This window comes from Ambystoma mexicanum, chromosome 11 (genome assembly GCF_040938575.1).
Source record: "Ambystoma mexicanum isolate Mex_15411 chromosome 11, UKY_AmexF1_1, whole genome shotgun sequence".
NCBI lineage: Eukaryota > Metazoa > Chordata > Amphibia > Caudata > Ambystomatidae > Ambystoma > Ambystoma mexicanum.
This window is the reverse complement of record NC_090934.1, coordinates 445,270,865-445,287,081: the sequence shown is the minus strand read 5'-3', so window position 1 is coordinate 445,287,081 and position 16,217 is coordinate 445,270,865. Positions and strand designations below refer to the sequence as shown.

At 45.2% G+C, this 16,217-nt stretch overlaps 1 protein-coding gene across 7 annotated transcripts in view; it reads left to right on the top strand.

Moving 5' to 3' along the window:
- Positions 1 to 16,217, top strand: part of LOC138503495 (embryonic protein UVS.2-like) — a 293,734-nt gene that overhangs the window by 119,009 nt on the left and 158,508 nt on the right. For 5 of the 7 annotated variants that reach the window (XM_069623273.1, XM_069623271.1, XM_069623272.1 and 2 more), the window contains 2 exons: positions 2,579 to 2,606; positions 2,713 to 2,778. The exons of the other annotated variants lie outside the window; for them this stretch is intronic. In XM_069623273.1, coding sequence (XP_069479374.1) covers positions 2,579 to 2,606; positions 2,713 to 2,778 — 94 coding nt within the window. The remainder of the gene's footprint in view (positions 1 to 2,578; positions 2,607 to 2,712; positions 2,779 to 16,217) is intronic. 7 annotated transcript variants of the gene reach the window in all.

The following is a 16,217-nucleotide window of genomic DNA, read 5'->3' as shown; positions in this document are numbered from 1 at the left end:
ATGTTAGTTGCTGAATGTACTGCCAAATTACATCCAATGAGCCCAATCGCATCTGTGCTGCAAGGCAATTCCAACAAAATGCCCAGGTGCAGACATCACATGAGAAGTATATTTGTCAAATGCATTAACTCATGCTACATACCCTATAAATGCCAGAAAATCATATCTTGTCACTTATTCACATCCAATGGCTTGAACTCACATCATATGCCAATATAAGCCCAGATACATACATAACGTTGCATGTAGTGCCATCAAATGCAATGCAACCTGGTCAGATTCAGGGTATTGCCCTCAAATGCCATATTCACACGTCATATGACAAACAATCATGCCAAGTTCTCACATCCATAACTTGTTTGACCATGATGCACCAGAGAAGATACAATACCGTAGAGTTAGGTAAGAGGTCGTATATAGCATTCTTCACCAATAAAGATAGCCTTTGCATTTGTGATACTTGCACCATAGGTCAGTAAATGCCATGCAGTGAAATCAGATGCAAGTACTCAGGTCATGTTTTGCTTCTTACATTCAATGGCAGATGTCACCATGAAAGTGCAGGCACTCACATTGCATACCAGGTATTGCAATTAAGTACCCAGGAAAATATATATTTTGCCACATAATTACATATATGCCAGGTTCTCGCTTCACATGACAGACATTGTCAGAAAGGGCAATCAAATGGGCACATAATTGCATTATGTGCCAGGTAGTCTCTCAAATGCCAGGTACTTGTATCATATATCAAGTATAACCATCAAATACCAGGATCTCACATCATATGACAGGTCTTAAAACAAATGCTTCGTACTTTAATTGAAAACCAGATAATCACATCTGATCCAGAGGAAGCAGTAAACCACACAAGTAGCATGACTATCAAGCCTAGCGGGTGATGGTGAGTATAGTCACAATAGGAAAAGGGTCGTCCCAGCTCTAATCTTGCTCAGCAAAATATAATAGGGAAATATACACCTTTTCATAAAGTCCAGACAGGCCCAGTGGAATCTTATAAATATGTTGGTGAATGTAAGTTTTCAGTGACATGGTATCTACTGAATCTCCTTCACTAACCAATACTGTATGCTATATTCGGTACATCTTTTTACCTCCGTGCACCATCATTTTCCAATCTGCCTCAATTTGGAGCACTTTAAATGGGCTGAATGGCAGCAAATGAATACAAAAAACCAATGCACTGGAATAAAAAAATATCAGATGATTCCTGTCAGGGGTGAAGTCCTAAAAATAAAAGTGGGGTGACTCATTAACATACCAATGGAATGTGACATCAGAAATTAGCATATCAAAGTGCCCTCTGAAAAAAAGTGGCAGACTCCTGAAAAAAGTGGCGGGACTCCATCCGCACGCGTGTACCCTCGACTTGAGCCCTGTTTCATGTGCTTCTTTTTCTCATGTGCCTGTAGCATATGATTATTGACCATATTCTTTGTGGTACATCTACATTATAAACCCCGGTTCTGCATGCTGGCGCAATAGAAAACAAGTAGGGTTTCCTTGAGCTCCCCAGAGAAACAAATGACAAATGTGGTGTGTAGACACTCCAGTCTATTAAATCATAAGCAAGCCGTTCCATTGTACATAGTGAAATAAATAACTCCTAGCAATGATGAAAGGTAAGGCACAGCCATAGTTAAGGTCTTGTTCAAGGTGATCCACTGTGGTTAAGTGGTGCAGATGAGATTTGAGCTGCAGTTTAGACCTTGGGGTCCTGACTACATAGTTTCCCAGCTCTAGTTGTACAATAATGCATTACAATTTGTAAATGAGTATCTTTTAATGGTTTGTTTAGTAGAGCTGACTTTGCCAAGTAAACACATTGCACTAACAATTATCTCAATAGAACATGCTAGCAAAAGCAGCATGATGTATTTAATGTTCTGCGTCTTCATTTATACATTCCTAAATGGATGAATACAAGCAACAAAATAGCTATAGAATCTCCTCTATTATTGACTACTTTATTACTGACAAGAATGAAAGAGTTATACACAAGTAACACAAGAAAATAATGGCTATGGTCAATGCATGCTTTATTGAGGTTAAGATCCTTTGATGTTGTATAACAAAGCAAACCACTCAGTTTTAAACATGCGGTTCAGTTTGTGATTTGAGTTTATTGCTGACTTGGAAGATCTCACAAAAGACTTGGAAGATCTCACAGAAGTGGAAGCTAAGCAGGACTATGTGAAAGTTGAAGATACAGATGCACCTGGTGCACTGGTAACCCACGAAGCATTAGCAACTATTTGGACATTTATCACAGGCAATTGCCACAATGTTGGTCCATTGCAGACATTTTAGAAAGTATTTATCAGGCCAGGAAGAGGTTCAGTCCTTCTTGCAGTCTTTTGTCAGACAGTCAGGCCTAGGGATAAGTAGACATAAGTAGACCTGCCTCAAACAGTCCATAAAAATGGCAGCCAGCTTGCAGCAGATTTCCCGAATTCCCAATATGCCAATGCTCCACTTCACCCAACCGGACTTGCTGATGTTCTGAAATTGTGATTTTTGTCGAGCCACAATAATGCAGTTGCTTTTTTTCTTGCAGATATTTTTGGAAACTTCAAGGAAAGATGGTACGTATAGCGACAAGAAGACTATATTAGGTGTTTGGCATTATGGGCACACAAAGAGCTGCGTTCTCTTGGAGTCATAAGACAATAAATGTGCTTTTTCTTTCAGATGCTCAACATAGAGACCAGGTTGAGAGCTCGGATATGTTTCAGATTTTCAACAACGAGGATGCAGGTATGAGCACAACACAACAGCCACTGTGAATCAAGGTTTATTTCACCATGAGCATACTGCCCTACAAAGATAATGAGTGACACCCTGATGCCTCTGGAAGACAAGATGACAATTGACACACTTGCTTTCCTAAAACCTGGCTGACAAATTTCCAGTCATATTGTATCTTCAATGAGCTATAGCCCAAATGGCCTTTGGAGCAGTCTACCTGTGGAAGAGGTACTTGTTTTTGTGGGCATGTAAGCAAAAGATTTGAGGGCAAGGAGGGTGCATTTTGTAAGGAATTCATGGTATCCAATTAAGACAGACACAAGTGATCACAGTTCAAGGGTGTTTATTTGAACTTTATCAATGGTGTGAAAAACCTTAATGTAAGATGGAAGCAAGCTACAACCAACAAATATTAATAATTTAGTCCTAGTGGAGTCTCGTCAAATAAAAAAGGGCCTATAGTAAAAAACCTATTGGCAATCCTTACAGCTAAGTTACAAAAAGAAAGAAGTTTTCATAAATTGATAAGTCAGGATGTTCAGGCCGTTGGCCTCCCTTCCCCGTGTTTCGAGCACGGAACAAGGCAGTTCACTGAAACTTAACACACTCTTGATCTTCTTCAGCATGAGGTCACAGTTCCTTTTACCAACATCAGGGTCTTCTATGCCCAAGTCGCTTTACGATCAAAGTCTCTTGATGTTGATGACCTTCCCAATTCCTTCCCAATTATTCAAGTCGGACGATTCACTCTTCAGCCCCGGATCCCCCTCAGCCGGGCTCAGATCCATTTTATACAATTAGCCTCCCTCAGCGGCTCAGATCAATTTTAGTCTGCAGGCATCCCTCAGTCGGGTTCACATTTTCCACATAAATATCTTATCAGGTGATTTACGGTTCACCCCAGATACCCCTCTTCCGGGCTCAGATCCCCTTTTTACACAATCAGCCGGGCTCAGACCAGTTTCATTTCGAAGGGAATCAAAGTCTTTCAAATGTGCACAGAATTAAGCTTGACCTGCTGTAGGACCACATCGATTTCACAGTTAAATAATTTATCACACGCTCTGTTGTATACCAAAAACAGACCTTCGAGTGAGCGCCCATGTGGTGCCAGACCACTCTGTATCTGGTACCTATCTCAGTTTCATAAAACAATTATTCACATGCGAATCATCTTTCCTCATACAATGTCCTCATACAATGTTGCCGCTTGCAATCCTGAGTGTAACACAGTCCGGAATGCTTTCAGTCTCATTGACACACCGGCTGTGCTTTGTTGTCGGACCCAAGGAGAGTACCACGGTGGCAATCGCTTCTCCCTACCTTGCTAATCAATGTGGGAGGGTCACTGCACCATTGTTCAGCCACAATTCCTGGTATATGTTTCTTTTCCTTGAGGACCCTTTAAAGTTATGTTTTTTCTCTGAAAAGGTCAAAGGTAGTTCCCTCCTTGTCGCCCTCTCTGATCTTGCTGCCTTCATTCTGTTGGAGATATTGGGCTTCATTACTAGATTCGCAGTAAAAACCAAACCCCACCGGCATGAAGGCAATACCGCGTCCGAGTAGTACTGACGCCGCTAACAGTGGCCGATTAAAAGAATGTGTGCACATGCGTAGCGGCATGCCGGTACCGTCTGTACCGGCATGGCGTTAATGACCCTAAAACACCCGTTAGTGGCATCATGCAAAGTGCTGACACCTCATCCGCCTTGATCCACCCCTAAATAACGGGCACTGGCAATAATGGGCATCGGCAATAACGGGCACCGGCAACACCGTGCCTGGCAATACCGGAACCGGAAGTAACGTCATCGCACCAGAACGGGAAATGCAATGCAGCCACCTTGAAAAACACAATCCATTGGAATCCTCCAGGCACAGGACCTGGATCCACAGACCACCAGCTACATCTGCAGCATTATGCCCAAGGCCATCAAAAAATGTGCCTCCCGCCAGCGAAAGGTGCGCTTCTTGGAGGATGAGTTAAATATGCTGGCAGACACCCTGGCACAGAATGGAGAAGTGGTATTCGCAGCAGACCTCAGGTGACCTGCCCAGCTAAAAAACAAAAAGAAATATGGGAGGAAGTGGCCCAAAAGGTCAGTGCAGTGGCACCACCCCCGCACTGTGAAATATGTTAAAAAAAGGTGGGATGACCTGCGCCTCTGTGTGCGCAATATCCTATCGGCGAATCGGAGCCAGGGTCTGGCTACAGGCGGCGGGTCCAACTCCCCCATAAGGCTCACCCAATGGGAGGAAATATGTGCCAGCACGATTGGCATGGAGTACATTGAGGGAGTGGGAGACATGGAGCGCGGAGTCCCGTCATCGGCAGATGGAGGTGAGTGTCCACACAAACCACTGGAATGCAAAGCATGATGATGGGCCACAAATGTGACAGTGACATAAGCCAATGCATGGGCCATCACACACAAATGGACACATCCCTGCCTAGATGCTGTCCCCAGCACCGTCACATCAACATGCATGCAGCATGCGAATGCCATACCACAAACAGCGAAATGGCATGTGTCACACTGCACGCAGTCCACAACACAAAGGCATGTCACACAGCATACACCACCTTACACATGTGTTAAACAGACATATGCCTGAATAACCCCTCATATAGCAAGTAACCTGTATGTCACAACTCAAAGACAGAAAATCATCACATGCATGCAACTGCACTAATACCAATGTATGCATGATGCATGTACAACCATCACTGATGCCGTCCCTCTCTCGGTCCCCCACAGGCTCAGATTCAGACAGCGATGCAGAGGACACAGCTGCATAGGCCACAATACCAACCAAAAAGGCCAGGGGCAGGGATGACAGCAACAGGCCATCCACATCTAAGGGCCTAGGCAAGCAACAACAGCCATCCAAGGCAAAGTCAACACTGGATGCCAAGGAACAGGGGCGGCAAAGTACTGCTGCAAAACCAACAGTGGCTAAAGTGGTGGAATCCACTGATCTCGAGCCTGTGGCAGATGGGACCCGGTCTGCTGCAAACAGCTCTTTAGGGGAGGCAGCTGCCACAGCGCCCCAGAGTGGTGATGAAGGACGGTGCCAGGCTGAGATATGTGTCCCTGAGGACGACAACCTGTCCATGGATGTGACAGGCACACCCAGCCCCAGGCATCACCCCAGCAAACCCCACTGAGCACCCCCAATAGCAACACACTCGACCAGTCAGGAGGAGATGCAATACCAGAGGCCTGGAGCGCCACCAAGGACACACCTGCATTGGGCCCCTCGGCATATGTCCGATCCACCTCAACGGGCATCCGGGATGGAGAGTGACGCATGGCAAAAATGGAGGGGCGTCAGCAGGAGCTCACAGGGCTCGTGAAACAGTATGTTTCTGATGGTGCCCGGACAAGGCAGGAGGCCTGTGAGAACACTGCAGCCATGACAGGGGCCATGGAGGCAAGCACCATGTGCATTTGTGAGGAGCTGTCAGCGGTGAGGCACGTCCTGGCCAGCATTGCCGATGCCTTGGAGGCTCAGCGGCCTGCCCTGACAGTGGAGCGTGCAGGCACGGCATCGGCTAGCTCCACCCAGACAAGACCCCTGCGTCGGTCTTCACGCAAAACGTGGCGCACTGACATGCAGCCACCGAAGGCCGACAGAGGACACAAGTAGCAGGGGCAGCCTGCATTTGCAGACTAATTAAGACCCATGTTGCATACAATGACTATTGCACACCATGTGTGGGGGAGTTGTGGGGGAGGGGGAGACGGGCAGGGGTGTGTGGGGGAGTTTTGGGGGGTGGAAAGGGGGATGGGGTCTGTGGGGGAGTTGTGAGGGGAGGGGGTGTGTGGGGAAGTTGTGGTGGGAGTGGGTGGGGGAGGGTGTGTGTGAGGGAGTTGGAGTGAAATTGCACTTTATATATATCACATGTTTAATACATCCATTGTGTACAAACAATCACATGACTGGACATTGCTTATTGTGTATGTGTGCTTTATTGGTTTACAGTGCATAGTGTCCATGTACCCCCACACCTAGTGCCCATGGTCCCACATCCATGGCACCCTCTGCATCCATGTGTCTTAGAAATATTGGCCTATCACAGACTGGTGCACCGCATGTCCCTCCTGTGCATCACCACCTGGCTGATGTGCAACCCCTTCTTCTTCATCATCTTCATCCTCACTTGGTGGTTGCTGTTCAATGTTTGGGGCAGAGGCATGTTCCGTCGGATGCACATGTTGTGCAGCATGGCACATGCCATGATGATCTTGGCCACCTTCTCATGCCCGTACAGGAGTGCTTCACCCGACCTGCTGAGGCAGCGAAACCGTGCCTTCAACAGGCCAAAGGTCTGCTCGATTACCACACGGGTACGGGTATGGGCGCGATTGTAGTCCTCTTCGTGCATGTTATGCGAGTTCCGGACAGGGGTGAGGAGCCACAGCTTCAAGGGATAGCCAGCATCACCTGCATGTGAGCAAAATAATGTATGTGTGAGTCAATCACTACCGTGACACCTGTACTTATCACTATCATGCCTGCAGATATTTGCTGTTCACATGCACATGTCCCTGGATGTATGCACAAATTTTAATGTGCCACAATGTGTTCTGTTCCATGGTCTACAGGTGTGGGTTGCGTCGTCCAGATGATGCAGGGTGTCCACTTCCTTGCTGGTGTTCATGCACCGTGGATGCCTACCACTGTATTTGCTATCATCTATGTGATGTGGAGTGAATCGTATATGTATTTTTACTAGCAGCACTGGCACAAGCTCATCGCTTAATATTCCCATGGTGACATGCAGCGCTACTGTGGTGGTGGTCCAGTGACAATCAGGGTATTCCCTTGGTGGGATTGATTTGTGCGCACTCATGGTTTCATATCCTGTGTTGTGTTTTGATGCAGTCTTTTACATTGTGCATACTCACAGCATGTTGCTGCATTGTGTTACAGAGGGTACGGTCTGATGATGTGCAGTGGAAGTGTTGAGGGGTGTGGGTTGGTTTCAAGTCTGGCATATTGGCATTGGTGTTCAGCTCCCATCATTTCTATGAGGTTTAGGTGTCATGTTCAGTTTGGGATGCTGTTACACTCACCTGGTATCCATGGGGACACCACCCAGCCCTGGTTGGATGATTTGCACTCGCGAACCCTCTCCCGGTCCCTTGGTAAGGCCTCTGGTTAAGGATGGGTCTGCAATATAGGAGAGCTGGAATCAATACCAGATTGTCTTTATGTTTTCCCACTTCCCTTGGCCTCAGCTCCTTCCTCCCCCTTGGGGCTTCTCCTCACCTTAATATTGTTAGAGGTGGATTCTCTGTCCTGCTCCTCATGGCAGGGGTGCATAGATGTGGGGGGCGAGCAGCGACCAAGTTACTTCACTGGTGCAAGCCCCCCTGTTGGAATCCAGGCCTGCTGCGACTCTGTAGGTTTGCTGCTTTACAGTCTTTCTATGCAGTTCTTATGTTCCTCTTAGTTCGAATAATAATGTCTTGCTTCTTTCCTTTTAGGTATGGAAAGGTATTTTGGTGTTGTCATGCAGTTTGAAGATGAGCATGTCTGGTAGGCGAAAACGCGGTGTGCGCGATGCTGTCCGGTGAGTAATGCCCGATGCTCGGTGCTGTTTCGCCTGTTATATTGCTAACCTGTTTCTTTTCTCTCCTTGCAGGTTGCGATGTTCCTCGCCGAGCGCCATAATGTTCCAGCAATGATACGGACCAGGAGATGACTACCCAGGTAAGAATTGTGTGGCTTTCTTCATTTGGGAGAAAGCTTAGTAAACGCTTAATAATGCTGTCTTTCTTTCTCCTCTCTCTAGGTTATGGTATTCCAGGATGCATGCAGTGCCGGATGATGGAGTTCGTACCTTCAGGTGAGTGGAACTCAAGTCAGCGATGGATTGAAGACAGGATACTGTTCCAGGTAAGTTTCGTAGTGTTCTTTCTCTCTCTGCAGGTCCTTGGTTTCAGGTAAGCTGGCATCAAAGAACTGGACACGGTGAGTGTTACGCTGCCCACAGCAGAATAATGCAAAGCATGTCCTGCTCTTTGGGTGTGGTTTAAATAATCTCAGGTAAAGTAGTCCAGGTGAAATAGTCCCAGGCCTGCCACACCCTAAGTAGTCCAGGTAAAGTAGTCCCAGGCCTGACACACCCAAAAGTTCCTTGTAACTGAGCCATGTGTGTGCCTCCATGTTGGCTGAACCCCCCCAAGTTAAATAGTCCCAAGTACATAGTCCCATTCTAATGTTGGACTTCATGATGGTTATGAGCCTGGTGCCAAAGGCGCCAGGACTGACTCCAAGAGAGTCTTGGATGAGGTTTTAAGGCCTTTGACCTGGCCCTAACTGGAAGGCTGACTTGCCAGTGAGGGCCAGGGACAAGGGTCATGACAGATTCTTTGGGGCACAGTGATTTGCAGTATGGGCATTGTCCAGTCACCACCCCAATCTCACCCGGGCTGTGTGTGCATCCCCCCCCCATCACACTGCCATGTGTCTGTCATGCAACTTACCCAGCAGCCTGGCACGTCATCCAGCATGTTGCTCCAGGTAGCGCGGTATCGTGGAGTTCCGCAGGACCATTGAATCACGAGTTGATCTGGGATATTGGGCACACCAATGTGTGATGACCTTGCTGGAGTCACATACCATCTGCACATTGACAGAGTTGAATAGCTTACGATTGCGGTACGCCACCTCCATGGCATGTGGGACCACCAATTCCACATGGGTGCAGTCGAGGACACCGATACAATTTGGCATGCCTGCCAGTGCATGGAAGTCAACATTAGTGTGAAAGATCTCCTGGGCAGTCCGTGGTAGAGATATGTAGTTGCTTGAGTGCTTCAGGAGGGCATCCAGCACTTGGTTCAGCATGCATGAAAAAAAAGGTTGTGATATGCCATGCATCTGCCTCACTGTGTGCTGGTACGTGCCTGTGGCTAGGAAATGGAGCACAGACACTACCTTCAGTAGAGGGGGTATGGCAGTGCGGATTTCAATCAGGCTGACAATGTCATTGTGTATCATGTCCACAATGGTGGTGATGGTGTCCCGGTCCAGGCGGTACAGGGTGTGGATCTGCTCAGGGGTTAGGTTGAAAGGACTGGCTCTGATGCAAGGGATTGGAGGCTGCCTGTGTGTTACCACTTGCTGCACTGGTGGGACTTGCTGGGCCTGTCTCACCCTCCTTCTCCTCCTGTGTCTCCTCTGTAGTGCCTGTTGTAGTTGTTGCTCATGGTGTAGCAATGCAAACATGTCCTCCAGCCCCAATATCGGAACTACAAATGGGATCATTTTGGTGTGGGAAGGGGTGTGGTGTGTTGGTGTGCTCCTTTTGTGCTGGGCCAGACTCCATTGCCTCCAACTGTGCTGAATGTGTGCACCTGTGGCAGTTGGGTACACAGCGCATTGCTATTAGCAGGTGATCCGCAATGCTGGTGTTGGCAGCATCGCGGTATCCCTTATTACTGCCTTCGGGATGCCGGTAGATGCATGCCCGCATGACTTGTGATGTCCTCCTGTTAGGTGAATCCTGGTATTGCTGGCCCCAAGAGCCGCGTGCCGGCGCGCATGCCGTTACGGAGGAGCACAGTCTCAGCGGTGGCGCTGATACCGGGTTGTCGATTCGTAATAGGCCGGAGCAGTATGCAGTGCAAGTATTCCCTTACCGGCATCGTTTTTCCATTAATGCGAATCTCGTAATGAGGACCATTGTCTTTAAGGCTATTACCTAACTTGGTGGTACTTTTAGTATCGTAGTATTTTGGCGGTAAATTGGCATTACTTCATTTTGTTGGTAATTTTAGTGGTGAGCGTACCTTTTATAACACTCCCCTATGATAACCCTTCACTGTTTTTTTGTAATTGTGGTATATTTTGGGCTGACTGTAAACAATTATCCAGCCCTAGCACATTTAAAAGGGAACACCACCTATAAAATTTACATATGAGTTGTCAATGATTTATCTACATCAATGACCTATGCCCTGTTAGGGCCCTGCTCCCCCTTTAGCATGCAGAGTGGAGCACATTCATACCCACACACAAACGTTCTAACTTGCAAATATATATTTCCCTTTTTCTCTGACTTTGTCCGTTGCGGTAAATAAAGTGGTAAATATTTTATCACTGTAGTTCAAACACCAATGCCCTCTAGTTACTTTCCCAACTGAAAAAAATGGCCATCAGATGTGCAAAGTGAAAAAGAAAACACTGACACCAGCATTGTTTCTGCTATGGAAGTTATTATTATTATATTTTTTTTAAAGCAGCGATATGTAACAAGAAACAAACCGTTACATTTTAGGATAACACATTTATAATCTCTTACCAACAGGCTGGCACAGCTGCGATTCTCTGAAAAACAAAACACAAATGCATTGCAAGAACTTATTTTTTTTTTAGTTGCCCGTGTATGTATCACGCCTTGATACACTTGTGTGTAGGCACGTTACAAATGCCATATCATATCTTATCATATGAAACAACCCACAACAAACTATTTAAAAATAATTCCCTATTCTTATCTAAACAGTCATGGAGAAAATTGGCAGTCATCCACGCTCTCCTCAATTCCACAGATATTTACATACGGACTTGAAGTAGCTGTCATTTATCATTGCAACCTCTCTGTGCTCCTGCCTGCCCCAAAGCTTTCCCTAGTCACACGATTTCTGGAATGGCCTTGGACTGCCAGGCAGATAGGGCTGCAACTTCTCTGCAGCCGGCATGAGCACCTCCAACACCCAGCAGTGGCGCAGCAAAAACAGCAAAAGCCCAGCCTTTCGGTTCAAGCCTCTATTTAATGTTTCTGTCTGTCCATCAAGAATGGCCCTGCCTTTCGCTTGACGTGCTTGACACCTCCTCAGCTCTTGACTCCACTGACCAATCACTTTAGGAAGGCCTTTATGTATCTAGTTCTTCCTGTGTGCGAACAAAAAGGTTTTCAGAATGCACAAGAAAGCAGCGATTCATTCCACAATTTTCTTTACCTTTTTCTACCATGGAGAAATCATTTCTCTCTGTGTTTACTGAACTGCATTGCAATGTTAACCAGGAGAATTAATTAGTTACTGGGGTTTTTTTTTAATGGGAAAGTTAGTTTGTTGTATATGTTATTTTCCCAATGCAGTTCTTCACAGATATAAATGCACCTAATTTGTATGTGTGTACTGCACATTGAATCTCTGTCTTTTTCTGCATTCTGTTTTATCATGGAGGGCCTAATTCATTGTCCCACTGTTCTAATGACCCAATGTGGCATTTCAACTGCTTCATATAATTCCCAATGTCTTTTCTGCATTCAGACCAATTCCACCAACCTGTTGGCCTGTATCCCTAACCTGCTCCGACTTGCACCCATTTGCATTTTAACATGACTGCATATTTTGTTGGGTGCTTTTTAAAATGAACACCCATTTACTGGCTACTATTGAAAACATTGTCATCTGCACAGTGACTGCTTTTAAAACACTACCATTTAAAAACACTGCTTTTGAAAGCATTGTCATCTGCAAATATTTTACAGTGGCTGCTTTCAAAACACTGCACCAGCATTTACACCCATTTTGTTGCTTCCATTGAAAACACTGTCATCTACATTTTTATGAATAAATGCCATATATCCCTACACTCCTCAAAATAAACTGCCATCTCGGAATCACTGCTTCATCGTGTGTTTTGCCTTGCTCCGAGTGTGCTGTCATGCTCCGCCTTTTATCTGTGTGGGGAGGTTTAATGGAAGTAGGTGGGTATAATTATCAGTAAATGCCTGACTTTGCCTGACAGTTGTGTTGGGACATGTCAGGTATACGGCTCTGGTGTTAGTCTGTTGTGAACTGTCTGTGAGAAAGTGTTTGTGTCGGAAAGAGGGAAGAGGGCCGAGTTCCCATGTATCCTCCCTAGTTGGATGTGAAAAAGGTGTTATTGGGAAGTGAATACCAAATCTAACCCTCCGGTGTCCCACTTCCACTTCCTGAGGACCCCTCATCCAGGTGATCCTCCCACACTGGTCCAACCCCAGGAACTGGATTCAATAGCGATGGCCGTGTCCTTGCCACCTGGATTAAATATCTCTGGGGACTAGTGGGGTAGACACCTTCAGGTTTCTCACATACCCTTCCCCTATGTGAGGTGGATATGCTTGTTCTTTGTCCAGGTTCTTTTCTCTTAAGACCTGGGAGAGAACAGGGAGGAGATATGTGCAAGAACTTTCAATCAATATTAAGAAATAATAAGAAAATCACTATTCCATTGATTTTCTTTGGCTGGTGTAGGTAGAGATGGAGTGGTTGTATTGGTCTCTCTAAAGTAACCTATGAACTGGTCTCTTAGGTTTGATTCAGATTTCATAGGTTCTGATTTGTCCCAGTTCCGAATTGGAGCATTTTGGCAGTAGTAATTTGACTGCCAACAATCCTGGGGTAGAACATCTCCAAAGGAAGGTGGGGTTTCCTGAAAGAGAGTAGAAAAGGAAGGGAAATCCTGACCCAAAATAACTTCCTCAGGGAGTCCAGGAATGATGGCTGAAGATGTTAAACAATACTCACCCTGGATGTTAATGTGTATGGGTATTTTGGGGTATATGTCGTTGTCCCCATGTACACAAGTAACTCTAACTAGTGCAGCGTTCTCAAGGTCCTATGTTGTGACCAAGTCAACTCATGTAGTGGTTTGCTTACTACCTGATTCGATTAATGCCTTTACTTGCTTCCCGTTCACCCAAGCCTTTTCATATGCTCGAGTCAGCAGAAGACTGACATAAACATATGCTAAAGGTCTCTAACTCTGCTTCGGGTTCATCCCACTCTTCTGCCTTTATGCAGCCTATTTCTATAGGTTCATCCCTCAGATTCTTTGGGCAGTGTCTAGCTTAGTGTTCTGTTTCTCTACAGGAAAAGCAGATACGAGGGAGTGGTCTGCTTCCATTAATTTCTTCCATTCTGCTTTCATCCTTGGTTTTAGGGTCAGATCTTTTGATTTCTATACTTGCTTTGGACATCCCTTCCTTGATTCTATACAAACCCCCTTGTTTGTCTACTCCTTGAGGTTTAGGTCAGTGGATAGTTTTGTAGTCTTTCTGTTCCTCCCCTCGATGGGCCAGGTGGAAGTGTTTAGCTGCATTGCAGGGATTTTGTGCAGTTTCAATGGCCATGGCTTAGGTAGGTCAATTTAATTGTTAGATGGCTTTTGCATAAAAGGGGGTTGGGAATTGGTGAATTGTTCTAGGGTGATCATCTCTGTCAGCTCTTCTTAGGCTATGTTAATGACCCAAATGGCTACAGTGTTTTTGACACGTTCAGCCATTTCTAGGGGGGTTGTCCCGGGTTTAAACTATGGCTCTCAACTTCTGTCGATAAAAATTGCAGGTTTTCCCCACTCTTTTCAACAACCCTACTTTGATTGATATAAAGGTGGCTCCATGGGCAAGTTTAAGTAGTTGATTGGCGGGTTGTAGTTCACCTTTTAACAGAAGAGCTAAACAGCAACTTTTAAGGTTCTCTTCCCATCATAGTTGTTTGGCTAGGCGTTTGAAATTCAAGAAAACTTTTCCTAGATCTTAACCTTCTAGGTATGGTTGAAGTACCCCCTCTGGTATTAAAGGTCTATTCTGCACTTCAACCAATTTAGTAAAGTTTTTTTAATGGGCCACCAACTGGGCTATGACATTGGCTAGGTCGACCATTTCTTCTGGTGGGGTAAAGGTCCCTTCTGTGGAATCTAAAAAGAAACATGCCTCAATTTCTGCAGAATAAGGTTTCAAAGTCGTCTAATTCCTCCGAGTCTGATTCTGCCGAAGGAATTGACTTCAGTAGGTTGGTCTCTAACCCTGATGATTTGAAGCGGATATGTGTTGCCCTGTACATTAATACACCATCTTGGGCTTATCATGCACAAAGGACAATATTTCTTTTTATTTAGCAGCAGATTCCTGCAATTCCATTCCAATGAAAATCCGCATTATGCAATTCTGCACTGCTAGCGCAAACCGCAAACATATATGCATGCATGCATCACATCACACAAGGATGTGGGTAAGAAGCATGCCGCTTAATAAAAGGCATGAGCCTTAGTGCACGTAAGGAGACCCACTAGTTACCGTAGTCAGTGATTAACGGCGGAGCAACTAGAGTGTGCACACAAGTACATTACTTATCATATTGCAGATCTAATGGCCAGGAGTTGACCTGATACATGTGTCTTGTTGGAGGTATTTTGCAGTATTTGTTGGTGAGTTTGTTGGTGTGTTTGTTGGGGTATTTTGTGGTATAGTTGTAAGTCCTAAATACACAAGACTGCCTGATATTATTATTATTCCTGGGACGCTAAACATTAAGTCAAAACTGGACTTGGTACGTTCTAACTCAAAATTTCGTTCCCCTATCATATTTTATTTACAATATCATGTTATGCACTTTTAGCGGTATCTCAGAACACACCAAGTAATCTGAATACTAAAATTCATATAAAGAGCCCCTCAGAAGAACCCAATTCAATAGCAATGCCTGACCACGCTGGATGCAGTACAAAAGTCAGACCAATAAACACGATGATCAATTGATTGAGTAGCACTTTAAGGATCAAATTAATAGGGGGAGGACCAGTCAGGGATATGTGATGTACCTGGTGTGGTGGTGTGCCTTCTCCAATGAAGCAAGTAATAGGGTGAGAAAGAGGGAAAGGATACAATGCTCTCTTGTACCCTGATTGATCTAAAAGCGCCCATTGGCATGGGCCTTGTAGACCTTTTAGTCTTTTGAAAAGTGTTTTTAAGTCCAATTCAGTTTTGGTCAATGTAAGTTATTTCCTGAATTTTTTAAAACCTGATCCTCAATCTAAAGTTGTATTTGAACAACACAACTGGCATATGTCTACAGAGAGTCTCAACATAAACATAAGTAACAATAAGGAACAATTAGGTAAGCAATCTCGAAAGGCACTGGGGAAGGCATGACTTTGACACTACAAGTCAAGAGATTCCCCACACTGTGGTATATTCTTTCTCAGAATGTAAGGTGGAAGGCCCTATAGCAGCAACATGGGTTTCCCTACTGGTGTTTTTGTGATAGCCAGGCATGAGCCATTTTGACAGCATTGTGCATGCAAGAAACTAAGCAAATAGTGTATGGAATGACACCTGCTCTCATTTCCAGCCTGATGATCATAATTTTTTTGGGACCCCTCAGGCCTAAGTGACCATGCACACTCTGGAAGGGATGGAAAGTTTCATCCCTGTAGTAGGTAGTATTATTTTGTGATACTCTGAGTCAGGGTGGGTTCATCTGGGTAAAAGGGCATCAAAGGGGAAGATCATAAGATCATAACAATGCAGGCTGTGATTTCTTACTCCTATGAATCTGAGTCTGAATCGTCTATCCAAAAAAGGATTAAGAAGTAAAACAAACAAAAGAAATATGATCTCTCTTATGTTCAGGTAAAGCAGATTGTTAAAAAGACCACAG